This window comes from Natrix helvetica (genome assembly GCF_964273705.1).
Source record: "Natrix helvetica genome assembly, chromosome: 7".
Classification (NCBI taxonomy): Eukaryota; Metazoa; Chordata; class Lepidosauria; order Squamata; family Natricidae; genus Natrix; species Natrix helvetica.
The window spans coordinates 2,594,039-2,607,198 of NC_138558.1; the positions used below are offsets into that span (position 1 = coordinate 2,594,039).

A 13,160-nucleotide genomic window follows, 5' to 3' on the forward strand; every position below is an offset into this window, starting at 1 on the left:
TAAAAGACAACATTAAAAAATTCGTGAAGCGTTCCATATTTTTTAACAAAAAGAAAAGAAAAAAAGGAATTTCTTATTCTGAAGGTTTGCAGACTTGATTAACTTACTCCGTTTGTTTTAGAGCTCTTGGTTCTTTCTGGTCCAGTTCAACAGATGCAATGTAAGGAGATGAACCGCAGCAAGAATTTCCATGTCTAAAAACATACAGCAATTCAAATCAAGAGATGTGAAGTAAAAATCTACAGTAAATATCAAATCATGTCCAATTCTTTTAGATTTGAGATGATTAATGAGAGAAGAAGATGAGATCCTGGAAGATTTTGAATGAAGGACAATTAACGAACATGAGATCCGCAAAGTCCTTGTCCATAATTATCCCTCTACATTGACACCTTTGAGGATGATCTCTTCAACAGGCAGATGGGGGTGGGATTCAACAGGCAGATTGGACTAGAAGACCTCCAAGGTCCCTCCCTTGCAACTCTGTTGTTCTGTTATATACTTTCTGTTACGACCGCAACTGAGTGCAACATTTCTGTTGCTCAGTGAACCATTTGTTAAGTCAGTTTTGCCCCATTTTACAACCTTTCTTGGCACAGTTATTAAGTGAATCACTGTAGTTGTTAAATTGGTAACATGGTTGTTAAGTGGATCTGTCTTCTCCATCAACTTTATCAGAAGGTTAGAAAAGGTAATCACATGACACCCCCCTGGACACTACAACCGTCATAAATATGAGCCAGTTGCCAATCATTTTGATCACGTAACCATGACGAGGCTGCAATGGTCATAAGTGTGAAAACATGCTGTTGTAACTTCAAACAGTCACTAAATGAACCCTTGTAAGTCGAGGACAACCTGCCTTTTATCTAATACATTTGTTACTAACCTTCAGGGTGGATGCAACTCTTGAAAAGCCAAATGATGGAACGTAAGAATAGAAGTAGTACAATGAAAACCCAGTGCCAAAGGTGCTTTTTCCACCTGGAAGGTCCAAGAAACTGGACTTTCTTGGTGTTTCCTTTGAAGACGTTCTGCTACTCCTCCTCTTCTCATTCTCTTCTTCAGAACTCCAGGTGCTACTGAAAGTCTGTCTTTATTCCAGTGCCTTCAGTTCTGTCTAGCAGACTCTGCTAACCTAAGACTGTCTATTGTTGACCTCACCCCATTTCCTAAGAAGTCTGTAAGGGGGTGTGCATATGCGCACCAATGTGCCTACCATCCCTGCCCTACAGTCTCCATTTATTCGTACCTATTTACTGTGTTCATACATATGTTTATTCTTTTACCTGTCATCTTTTACATGTTTGACAAAATAAAATAAATAAAAATAAACATTTTATGGACTTAATTTACATGACACTATATCCACATAATATTTTGGGTGATTTACATATTTTGTTTTCTTAAAGTGATGCAGTTCCTCGAACAATTGTTGCATTAGTTTAATTAGCTTTCATTGTCTTGTGATGAAGGCATGGACAGACACACCTACACAAGTCAGTCAGAGGCACACAAAATCCAAGGAAGTCTCCTCCAGCCGCAGAAGCTTGGAAGTGTTGCCTGCAAAAGGGCAAAAAGTGTGGCAATGACCTTTTTTTGAAGGATATCACACATATTGCATGCATGAAACAAGGACTGGGATTTTAATCATCCTGATTGCACTACTATGTCATATTTATTTATTTAGGATCTGCAGAGGTGGTATCCAGCAGGTTCTGACCAGTTCTGGAGAACCGGTAGCGGAAATTTTGAGAAGTTTGGAGAACCGTAAAAATGCCACCTCTGACTGGCCCCGCCCCCATCTATTCTCTGCCTCCCGAGTCCCAGCTGATCAGTAGGAAATGGGGATTTTGCAGTATCCTTTCCCTGCCATGCCCACCAAGCCACACCCACAAAACCGGTAGTAAAAATGTTTGAATCCCACCACTGAAATAGGGTAAAATTCACTTAATAAATGTTAAGCGAAGGTCATTTAGCCATAGAAATTTTGAGCTCGTAAAATGAGGAGTACCTGCAATCTTTCTTTCTTTCTGATGTAGTCATGTCTGCCTTTCCTCATCAAAAGCTTCCTGTTAACATTAATCATTATTGTGAATTAATTAATTGTGAATTATTATTATGAATTACTATTTAATATTATTCATTTTCAAGTTTCTAAAGGCCAGAGAAGGAAACTGAAAGCTAAACGCTGAATGCCGATTGGGCACAGCAACCAGCCAATTGGACAGCAGCAGAAGCTGAATAACCTGCATCATAAAGAAAGCCAACAGTCTGAACCCCATTGCAGGAAGATCACGCGATAGGTAGGTAATAAGAGGGGGAGGCAGAAGGCAAAAATTGAAAAAGAAGAAGAGGGAGGAGGAGGGGAGGAAGAGGAGGAGGAGGAGGAGAGGAGGAGAGAAAAAGAAGAGGAGAGGAGGAGGGGATGGAAGAGGAAGAGGTGGAGTAGGAGGAAGAGGAGAAGGGAGGAGGAGGAGAGGAGGAGAGAAAAAGAAGAGAAGGGAGGAGGAGGCGGAGGAGGAGAGGAAGAGGAGGACATGTCACCCTATTTTAAATCGTAAATTAAGCATGAGAGCCCCCCCCCCCTCCGTTTCTTTTATTTTCCTATTTATTTCTTTACCCCTTCCATTTCTATACCACGCCTCTCCCTCAGATTGCTGCATTTTGGCTTCTTAGCAAGGAGCATGCGGAGACCTTCAAGGCCTGGCCAGATCCATCAGCAGCCTCAGAAGTAGTCTGGCAATCCAAACGCCAAACCCAACGGAGGCAAGGACAGGTCAGATGGTTAGGTATGAATATGCATACTAAAGATGAAGCTAGAAGAGAGAGTGTGGCAGGCCAAAGATTCTTAAAGGAAGCGCTGCAGGCCTGACAGAGACCTTATACCAGGGGTGTCAAACTCAAGGCCCGTGGGTCACTGGTAGGTTCCTAACCAGTTTACTACCGGTTCGCTCATGTATGCACAGAAGAGTCCGGGTGGATTAGCTGAGCCATCTGCCGCCACCACTACCAGTTCAGCTGAACCGGGAGCAACCCACCTCCGCCGTGGGCTAGATATGGCCCGCAATGTGGTCGGATGCGGCCCGTGGGGCTGTCCTGAACAATGTAAGGTGTGTCCCCCCCCCCCATGTCATGTCAGCCTGGTCTGCCTGCGTTGCTTCGACCCAGTCTACCCAGTGCAATGAGGAAACGTGCCAGCAGTTTGGGGAGCGGTGTCAAGCGAGCCACGCCCATCCGGTCAGCCATGCCCCCCCAGCCCCCCCCACCCCACCCCCTAGGTCAGCCCTGATGCGGCCCTCAATGAAATTGAGTTTGACACCTAGCCTGCTCTATGCCGTTCCAGACAAATGGCTGTCCGATCTCTTCTCAAAAACCTCCATCATTGGAGCACCCACAAGGTCCCGAGATCCATGACAGGATATTTATTTATTTGTTTGTTTATTTATTTATTCATTTATTTATTTATTTCATGTTAAAGAGTCACCTTTTTTATTTTGGAGCAGATGGTTTACTGCAATGCTTTAAAATTGCTTTTCTTTATGGGCAATATAGCTTCAGAGGGCTCCTTTAATTAATAATATATACACCAGAATTTTGGACAGTTTTCACTCATGGATTGATACGAAAGGCAAATATAGTCATTTTTTTCATGATTTACTGAACTGCTTCTGCAACTCAGACAGCAATACAACAAGGAAGGTCCAACAATAAGAACTTATTTGTGTGAAATTTCCTTGGGTTTCCTCATTTTATATCCAAGGAAGAGCACTAGAAGGCTTCCATATGTAAGTATCACATAATTTCTTCTGCCTATTATTGTGTAGCTATTGAAGTATTTCTTTAATCCTGTAAATTGGTTGTTGTGATCCAGAATCTGGTCCTGCCATTATTGCTTGATCGCGTTTTCTATCCGCTACCACCTCCTCCTCCTCCTCCTTTGAGGTATGAACGACTCAATGCCCTCCATGTACAAAATGGAGTCATTCAATCGACCAACCAATTCCCTAACCAATCTGTGTGACAGGATATTTAAATCGATTCTGAAACTATCTCCATTTTGCTTTGCTTTAATATCGTGTTTCCTTCTCTAGCCGCAGAGATCAAGATGGTTTGTGACATGCACTGAGGAGAGAATATGCCTCGCGGAGCACCCCCAGAAGGTACGTTTTCTGCCTACCTTTTCCCCTTCCAAAGAACCCCTGTGGGAAGGTCGGTTCTCCCGTACAGTTAGTCCTTGACTTACGACCACAATTGCTACCATAATTTCCACAGTGAAGCCAGACCATTGTTTAGTAAGTCCCACCCGCTTTTATGAACTTTTTTTTGCAGTCGTTAAGCGAATCTGGCTTTCCCCTTGTCAGAAACTGGCTGGTTTATGAATCGCAATCAGGTGACCGTGGCATACTGCAAATTTCAATCCCGTGTCTGGGGAGATGCTGGGGTGATTGTAAGGGTGGGGACCGAAGTATCTTAAAAGGTTCAGTCACAGCAACTGGACCAAAGTTTATTCAAACTGAGGCATTTCGTTACTCCTCCAAGGAACTTCTTCAGTCAAAATGCAAAATTTTGGGTAGGCAGAGGGTTGTTGGGATGTACTAACTCTTGCCATACTGACTGCAGAAGGGTTTCTCCCCAGAATGAAAAGCAACATGTAAATGGGGGCTCAATCTTCCAGGCCAAAAGTATCCAAATAGACTAAATGATTTTATTATATTAATTTATGTGATTCTTTTTTTATTAGTTTTATTGTTTTAAATGAGGTTTTATATTCTGAAAGCCGCCTTGAGTCACCATGTGTGAATAGGCAGCAATATAAATTAGATAGATAGATGATAGATAGATAGATAGATAGATAGATAGATAGATAGATAGATAGATAGATATAGATAGATAGATAGAGGATAGATAGATAGATGATAGATAGATAGATGATAGATAGATAGATAGATAGATAGATAGATAGATGATAGATAGATGATAGATAGATGATAGATAGATAGATAGATAGATAGATAGATAGATAGATAGATGATAGATAGATAGATAGATAGATGATAGATAGATAGATAGATAGATAGATAGATAGATAGATAGATAGATAGATGATGGATAGATGATGGATAGATAGGAAGGAAGGAAGGAAGGAAGGAAGGAAGGAAGGAAGGAGATGGATGGATGGATGGATGGATGGATGGATAGGAGATAGATAGGTAGGGGGAGAGAGAGAGAGAGAGAGAGAGAGAGAGATTAAGTATTGTACCCAAAACGGGTCCTATCCTGGCCGCAAAGACAATGCAAACCACCAGACACGAGAAACGGATTTTCCTAATCCATTAGCTTTCCTGAGTCCAACCTGAGTCCTTCATAAACTGCCAAGGAGTTTGGAATTCACCCCATTGGGACTCCAAACTCCCTACTTCCTCACTGAAGCCTGGGATGGATGCCCTCTGTGGAACCCGAGGCCAGGCATGAAATCCTCTTACCTTCACTACCGGTTTGGAACTGGAAGCATATGCGCACAGCGTCCATGATGACGTCTGGGTGGATGGGCGAAGCCTCCCACTGCCGCCACTACCGGTTCATCCAAACCGGTGCAAACTGGTAGAATGCCACCTCTGCCTAAGGCCACCACAGAGCGAAGGGATGGTTGAATGTGTCCTACAGTGGCGAGCATTTCATGAAGGCTTCTTCTGTTTGGTTTGCCTACCGAGGGCCCAGGCTCTGGATCAGTTGCACATTGAAGGTCCCACAGCTAGTGAAAATGCATCACGGTGATGGACAGTAAGATCCTTCCTGCTGCTACCGAATGGATTTCTTTTTTTAAAAAAAAAACAATGTTTACTTTACCCTAACCACAGTCGTAAAAGCTCCAACCACTGGAAGCCACCGATCCGTAGTCGTTGGTTTCATCATACTCTTCTGTCTGTTTCTGTGCACCTCTTGGATTGGCGCTCTATGTAAGTTTTTTTCATTTCTTTCCTATGGATTAATCAGTTTAGAAGAGGCTTCCCCCCCCCCCCAAAAAAAAAAAATCTCCAAGACAAACTTTGAAACTTGGGAGAATACCCTGTTTCCCTGAAAATAAGACCTCCCCAGAAAATAAGCCCAATCGAGCTTTTGAGCTCATGGGCTAAAATAACCCCTCCCCAAAAATATTGCAGGACAGTAGCAGCCATGAGATTACCACGCTCACCGCCACCTGCGCCTCAAAAATAACGAGGACTCCCCAAAAATAAGGCCAAATGCTTATTTCGGGGGTCTTTTTTTCGGGGAAACACGGTAGTTTGGGTACGTGGGTGTCCCCGGATGTGCCTGCCAGCTTTCATGCGATCGAAGTAAGAAGGAAAGAAATACCGTAGATTTCCTTTGCGAACGTATGCTTAGAGAGATTCTGTCAGTCAAATCTCACATGATGTAATAAATCTCCATTGCAGGTTTGATGGAAAAGCGAAAACATGGGACGCTTCGGAAAGCAGTCGCGAGTATTAGGAGATATATGGTATCCGTGGATGAAAATTATAACTTGCTTAACGGTAAGTAAAAAGTTGCATTCTGAATCTGTAAATTTCCTCATGGATTAGGGAAGAATGGAAGAATGGCTAGGGCAACTGCAGCCTAATCTCACCTGTGGTCGCATGAACAAAATTTGGGTGCTGGCAGGCAGCCAGCTTGCACTTACAACCAGTTGCAGCATCTCCAAGAAGCTTCTTCAGCTTTGACTGTATCAGTGGTGGGATTCAAAAATGTTTACTATCGGTTTGGTGGGCGTGGCTTGGCGGGCATGGCAGGGGAAGGATACCCTCCCGATCAGCTGGGACTTGGAAGGCAGAGAATAGATGGAGCAGGGCCACTCAGAGGTGGTATTTACTGGTTCTCTGGACTACTCAAAATTTCCTCTACCAGTTCTCCAGAACTGGTCAAAGCCGGTTGAATACCACCTCTGGACTGGATGGTGGGGAATGGAAGGATTGATACTCCTTGCAGACAGCTAGTCACTTGCATCGTTTTTTAAACTAATACAAATTCTGATCAGTTAACATCTGAAGTGGTAATCTTGCTACCCGCGTTTCAGATACTGATTTGATCCTGGAAGTTGAGAAGTTGGCCATACCTTTGGTGCTGTTGTCGATAAAGCATCAAGAACTTGAAGGTGCGATTGGTAGGTTTGTGTGCTGCCCACTCGCCTCACCTGTCCTACAGGTGTTTATTCAAATCCCACACACACACACACACCCAAAAAGGTCCTCAGAAAGCACCCCCGTTGCACAGGTTTGGATTCTGAGCTCGGCGCGGTCATAAATACGAGTCAATTGTCAAGTCTCTGAATTTTGACCATGAGGATGCTGTAATGGTCGTAGGTCTGAAAAACAGTCCTGGGTCACTTTTTCCAGTGCCGTTGCAGTCACTAAACAAACCGTTGTAAATCGAGGACCACTGTACTAGTCTCTTCGAATGAAAATCTAGTGTTCTGACCTAGGTTTCCTGAGAAAGCATAAATCACACGCTTAGTCCCAAAAATCCTCTTTTATTTAAAAGGTTGTAATGATTCACAAAGTTTGTGAAGAGTCCAACAGAAGTCTGCCACAGTCTTTCAGGGTAATGGTGATAAGCACCCACCTTTATCTCCCTTGAAACGCTGCCAGAGACCTAACTGCAAACTAGTTTTGCAAGGCCATATTTAGCACAGAGTCAAACAGAACTTCTCAGCGTTTGAACCGACCAGAATGAACTAATTGCTTCCGGCAAAAGCTCACGTCCCTTTGCTCCTCCTTTATGTCGTATGAGAGGAGCCAATCATCTCCAAGCCTTACTCCTGAGTCGCCCCTTTTGCCTTAACTGTTCTTGCCTTCTGGCAGCTCTGCACATGCGCACACTGGGAACAGGCTCCCCCTGTTCTTCTGCCTCGTTGATGTCAGACTCTGGAAGCTCCAGAGGCAGCAAATAACTACCAGATGGCCTTGGCCCCCCTCTCTGCCTCTTGACACAGAGCCCTGGGACTGGCCCGTGTTCCTCCCCAACCTCCACATTGTCCGATTCTGCTGCCAGCTGGCAGACCACAACATCTAGGAAGCCATCAACATTCCACCCCAAAATGTTTATGAGAAAATATGTGAAAGATATGGTGCAAATCATGCCTATCCCTGAAAGAAAGCTTCGTTACATCCTAGGTTTTTTTTTCTTCTTAAAAATAACACGTTTCAATAAATGATGCTGAAAGTATTAACCAAAGTGTGCTTCTTTTCAACGTTGGTGTGTGTTTTTTTTCTCTCTTCTCTCCCTCTTTTCTCTCCCCACATCAAAACCACGACCGCGTTCAAAGAGGACCTCCAAGGCAGATTGGCCACAGGCTGGATAATCTACAGAGGTAAAATGTATTATTTTGGTGACCAGATGCTTCAGCAGGACGGATGGGTAAAGCGCTGTGCTACCCTCAAAGCAGAAATTGTGTCCATTCAAGATAGGGACGAGCAAGTAAGTGCACTATTTCCCTCCCTCGAAAGGATTTGGATAAAGTTGACAAGACTTTTGTGAGAAAAGACAAAAAGATTACGAGAGCGCTCTTATTGGAACTTTATTTGTGGGAGTTCAATATCACTGCCCGAAAGAAAAAAAGAATACAACATTAATTTGTTTACGGTTAAAGTGATGGTTTGTTATCTTTGGTGATGCCTAAAGTTTTTTTTTTAATGGGATTGGGCAATGATTGTTATTTTTGGGAGCGATGGATTAATTTGTAGTTATGCTTAATTATTAACTGGTAATTATTTTGAGCTTTTTCCTGCACTTTTAAAAATGTTCTATATGTATGTGTATTTTATTATGTATTTTGGTCCTAGGGCTTGTATTATTCTTATTTGTTTGATATAATCCTTGATACATTTATTGGGGGAGGGGGGAAACAGATTACACCCAAGCTCCTCCTTGGTTGCTCCTAATTGTTGCATTGCTTCAGGGATCTGACATATTTCATTCTTTTCTCTAAGTATGTCCTATGGATTGTATTTCTGCTTCTACATATTCTTCCATAGATGCTGTTAGAGTTTGTTGCATGAATTCAAATCCAGAAAGCCCACACAGATAACCGATGCAGCTGGATTCATTAACTCCTTTATATACATCAGAATAGGTGAATAAATGTACAACACCAACAGGAGGTTCTTCCAAGTAAACGCAAGGCAGGAGAGCTACAGGCAAACACCAGCAGTTAGCTTCATTTCAGTTTACTTCTCAGAGCAGCAGACTGCTTAAGTTTCTGTTTCAATTCTCTGCACAGACACAGATCTGTCTAAGCTCCCTTTGGCTGACTTAGTTGCTGTGTCTGTTGATTGGCTGACCTTGTTCCCATGTCTCTCCCAGTCATGAATATTTTAACAGATGCATCTGTGCAGGCGCTGATTTTAAAAGTGTTCTAGGTGAGAATTTAGGACTTCATTTTTCCAGGAGTTTCTAGGAACATCAGTCGCTTCCAGATCTGGTCGCTTCTGGATTGGATATCAGTATGATGCCGAGGACGGTAAATTTGTTTGGCATAACCCTAGAGTTCCAGCCTATCCTACGTAAGTGTATCATTTAAGTCTGTCTGTAGCTTGGAATGGCTTCGCATCTGGGGCAGAAGGCAGATGATGCAGTGTGTGGGGTCCTCAGTGTTCCCTGAGCTTGGTGGTTTTCTCGCAGACGTTTCATGACCCATCTGGGTAACATCATCAGTGTTAGAAGGGAAAAAAGGATTGTAAAAAGGATCTAATTGGTTCATGAAATGTCTAAAAGAAAACAACCAAGATCAGAGAGCACCAAGGACCCCACAATCATCGTCTCCCTTCTCTTCCTCCCCCTGTAAACCCCTCTCCCTTCTAGCACTGATGCTGTTACCTACCATATTATAGACGTACCTGACTGTAAGATGCACGTAAATTTAGAAGAGGAATACAACAGCAACAAAAGGTTTTTGGCCTCTGCACGCCTCATTTCTGGCCCTTTTGGGGGGGTCTTTTTCCGGCCTTTTTTCCTACCTATTTTTGAGGCTTTTTGGCCCATTTTGGGGGCTTTTTTGGCCCATTTTGAGGCTTCTTCAGCCCATTTTTAAGGAACTTTTTGGCCCATTTTGAGGCTTTTTTGAGCCTGTTTTGAGGCTTTTCTTGGCACATTTTGAAGCTTTTTTCAGCCCATTTTAAGGCTTTTTTCAGCCCATTTTAAGGCTTTTTTCAGCCCATTTTTAGGCTTTTTTTGGCCCCTTTTTGAGGCTTTTTTCAGCCCGTCTTTTTGGAAAAATGGGCCAAAAAGAGCCTCAAAAATGATTTGAAAAAAGCCTCAAAAACAGGCCAAAAAAAAGGCCCCAAAACGGGGCGTGCGGAGCCCAAAAAATGGCTGGCGGGTGGGCAGGACTTCAGCAATATTCGGTCTATAAGACACACAGACATTTCACCCCCTTTTGGGAGACAAAAATGTGCGTCTTATAGTCCCCATAGTACGGTAGTTTGGGTAATGGAATGTCTGCAAAAAACCTCTCAGCTCTGGGAGCACCGAGGACCCCTCATTTCAACCCTCACATCTAATATTCTCCTTTATTGATGCAAAAGAGTGGGGAGGGGGTCAACCTATTCCCCAAAGCCCCTGAAGGCAGGACAAGAAACAATGGATGGAAAATAATTGGATAGCCATTTGCCTGAAACGGTATAGGGTTTCCTGCCTAGGCAGGGGGTTGGACTAGAAGGCCTCCAAGGTCCCTTCCAACTCTACTATTGTATTGTATTGTATTGTATTGTATTGTATTGTATTGTATTGTATTGTATTGTATTGTAATCCAGGAGAAAAACAAGCTAGAAGAAAGGAGAAACTTCCTCACAGTGAGGACAATTAACCAGCGGAACAGCTTGCCACCAGAAAACATGACTGGAGGTTTTCAAGGAGAGATTGTCTGGAATGGTATCGAGTCTCCTGCTCAAGCAGGGGGTTGAACTGGAAGACCTCCAAGGTCTCTTCCAGCTCTGTTGTTCTGTTAAAAGAATCTGACTTTGTGTGGAGGACTGATGGCTGTTGTTTCTTCTTTTCAGTTACTGGACTGATGGATTCCCACTGCGTCCGAAAGACAGGCAGTGCGTCCTAATGGCTAGCAGGTGCCCAGAGCCTCACAAATGTTGGATGAATTACCCATGTCATGAATACCAGAAGGGCATTTGCAGGAAATCTCCGGAGTTGAGGTGGTTATCCTAGCTCCTGGCCGAATGACGGGGAAAACTTGTTCGATCAACTCAGCGAGAAAAACAAAGGGAACGATAAAACAGCCGCTTAAAAAACAGTAGCCCAAATCAGGACTTCGACATCGCTTTTGAAATCTCTTCTCGGTCCTGCTTTCTTTTTCTTTTCTTTTTTCTTTTTTTGGCAGATTAAAAACACTGTCTTATTTGGCAACTTCAAGGGCTGGTAAAAAAAATGGAAAAAGTATCTGTCTTTTCTGTTTTCATCCTTGCGGTGGCCTCGAGGTGGAGCTCTCGCCTCCCCATCAGGAGGCTGTGACTTCGATCCTAAGTAGTGGCCGATCTTTCTCTCTCTGGGCACACTGAGAATGTATCTGCTGAACAAAACTCCGCCCTGGCGACAGGGAAGGGCATCCGGTCCTTCTGCTAGCTCCATTCAGTTGCCCAAGACTCTGGAGATGCTACCAAAGGTTGTAAGGGTGGAAAACGGTCATCGGTCGCTTTTTTAAAATGCTGTTGTAACTTTGAATGGTCGGTAAGTGCACTAAGTGTAAGTTGAGGACTATCCATATTCTGTTACTCAATCCCTTCGGGAAGGTAAGTAAGAAGGAACCAAGCCATCGAAGGAAAGAAGAAGAAAAAATACCAGTGAACCAGTCAAGGGAAGGAAGAAAACTTTCTCCAGATCCCATCAACAGCTACCTGTTCTGACCAGGACTTCCCCCAAAAGCATGAAGCAGAGTCCTGGTCCCAACAAAACCCCTTTTATTAAACCAATGTGAATTCCTCTCCTTCACATTCAGCCAAGGCCTGGCAAACAGTCTTTCAAAGGAATATTTATCTATTTTGGAAGGCTGCCATGTAAATATTTCCCAAATGAGGTGCTGTGCAAGGAAAGACTTGGCACAGAGTCTGTGAGATTCAGGGACAGATCTTCACACTCCTGAAACGAATCTAACAACCGAACGAAGGAATTGTTTCCTGCAAAAGCCCCCTCCCCTTTCGCTCCTCTTTTATGTCCTCTGGGAGGGGTCATTCACCGTCCACCTGTGGCTTTGCTCCCGAGTCGCCCCCTGTTCTTTAGCTCTTCCCTTCGTCTGGCAGCTCTAAGCATGCGCACACTGGGAACAGGCTCCAGCTGTTCTTCTGCCTCACTGATGTCTGACTCCGAAGGCAGCTGATAACTGTCGGACGGCCTTGGCTCCCTCTCTGCCTCTGACACAGAGCCCTCATCCGAGCCTTCCCCAGACTCCAGGACTGGCCCATGTCCTTCCCCAACCTCCTCACTGTCCGAATCTCCTGCCAACTCTGCTGGCCACTGGCAGGCCACAACATTACCAGACCTGTCAATCCACAAGGCCTGAGGAACTGTCAGTCTTGAGAAACACAAGGATTTTGGGGGATAAAGAGATCCCTGAAGCCCACCCACTCAGAATCACTTATGGGTCCAGACTTGGGAGACTGGTTAGTACCGGACAGCCTAGTTGAGAAGGATGGGGTGAAGAGTGTGTGTGCGTGTGTGTATTGCAACTAATAAAGTTTAACTCTTAGTTGAAATCCTCTATTCCAAAGAACCGGTTGTGCCTCAGGGTTGTTGCGTAGAAAGCAATTCGTGTGCGGCTGCTGATCCAAGCTGGGAATGCGCGAATGAGTGACCACAAGCCGAATCTGGAGTGTGCGTCACATTACTCTACAATGTACTGCGGCGTCACCATGCCTCCACTGTATTCGAATCCTGACCCCATGAACGTCTGAAAAATTGCAGATTTTTTTTTAGCATAGTCTTTGTTTCTTTTGGATTCTTCTTCCTCCTCTTCTTCCTCTTTTTCTCCTTCTCCTCCTCCTCCTCCTTCTACTACAAAGCTCCTCCTGCCTAACTAAGAACCGCTGCCAGTTGATAACATCTGCTTTTTTTTTTTTTAAGAAGTTCTGCTAATGAATTTCTTAACCTCAGTTGAAACT

At 43.9% G+C, this 13,160-nt stretch overlaps 1 protein-coding gene across 1 annotated transcript; it reads right to left on the bottom strand.

Moving 5' to 3' along the window:
* Positions 1-3,466: 3,466 nt before the first annotated feature.
* On the bottom strand, positions 3,467-3,890 carry ATP5MK (ATP synthase membrane subunit k; the record flags this gene model as incomplete). The annotated part of the gene is given in 2 exon segments (XM_081959160.1): positions 3,467-3,862; positions 3,864-3,890. Coding segments are annotated over 2 exon segments (171 nt in total). The 3' UTR covers positions 3,467-3,718.
* Between the last annotated feature and the right edge of the window lie 9,270 nt (positions 3,891-13,160).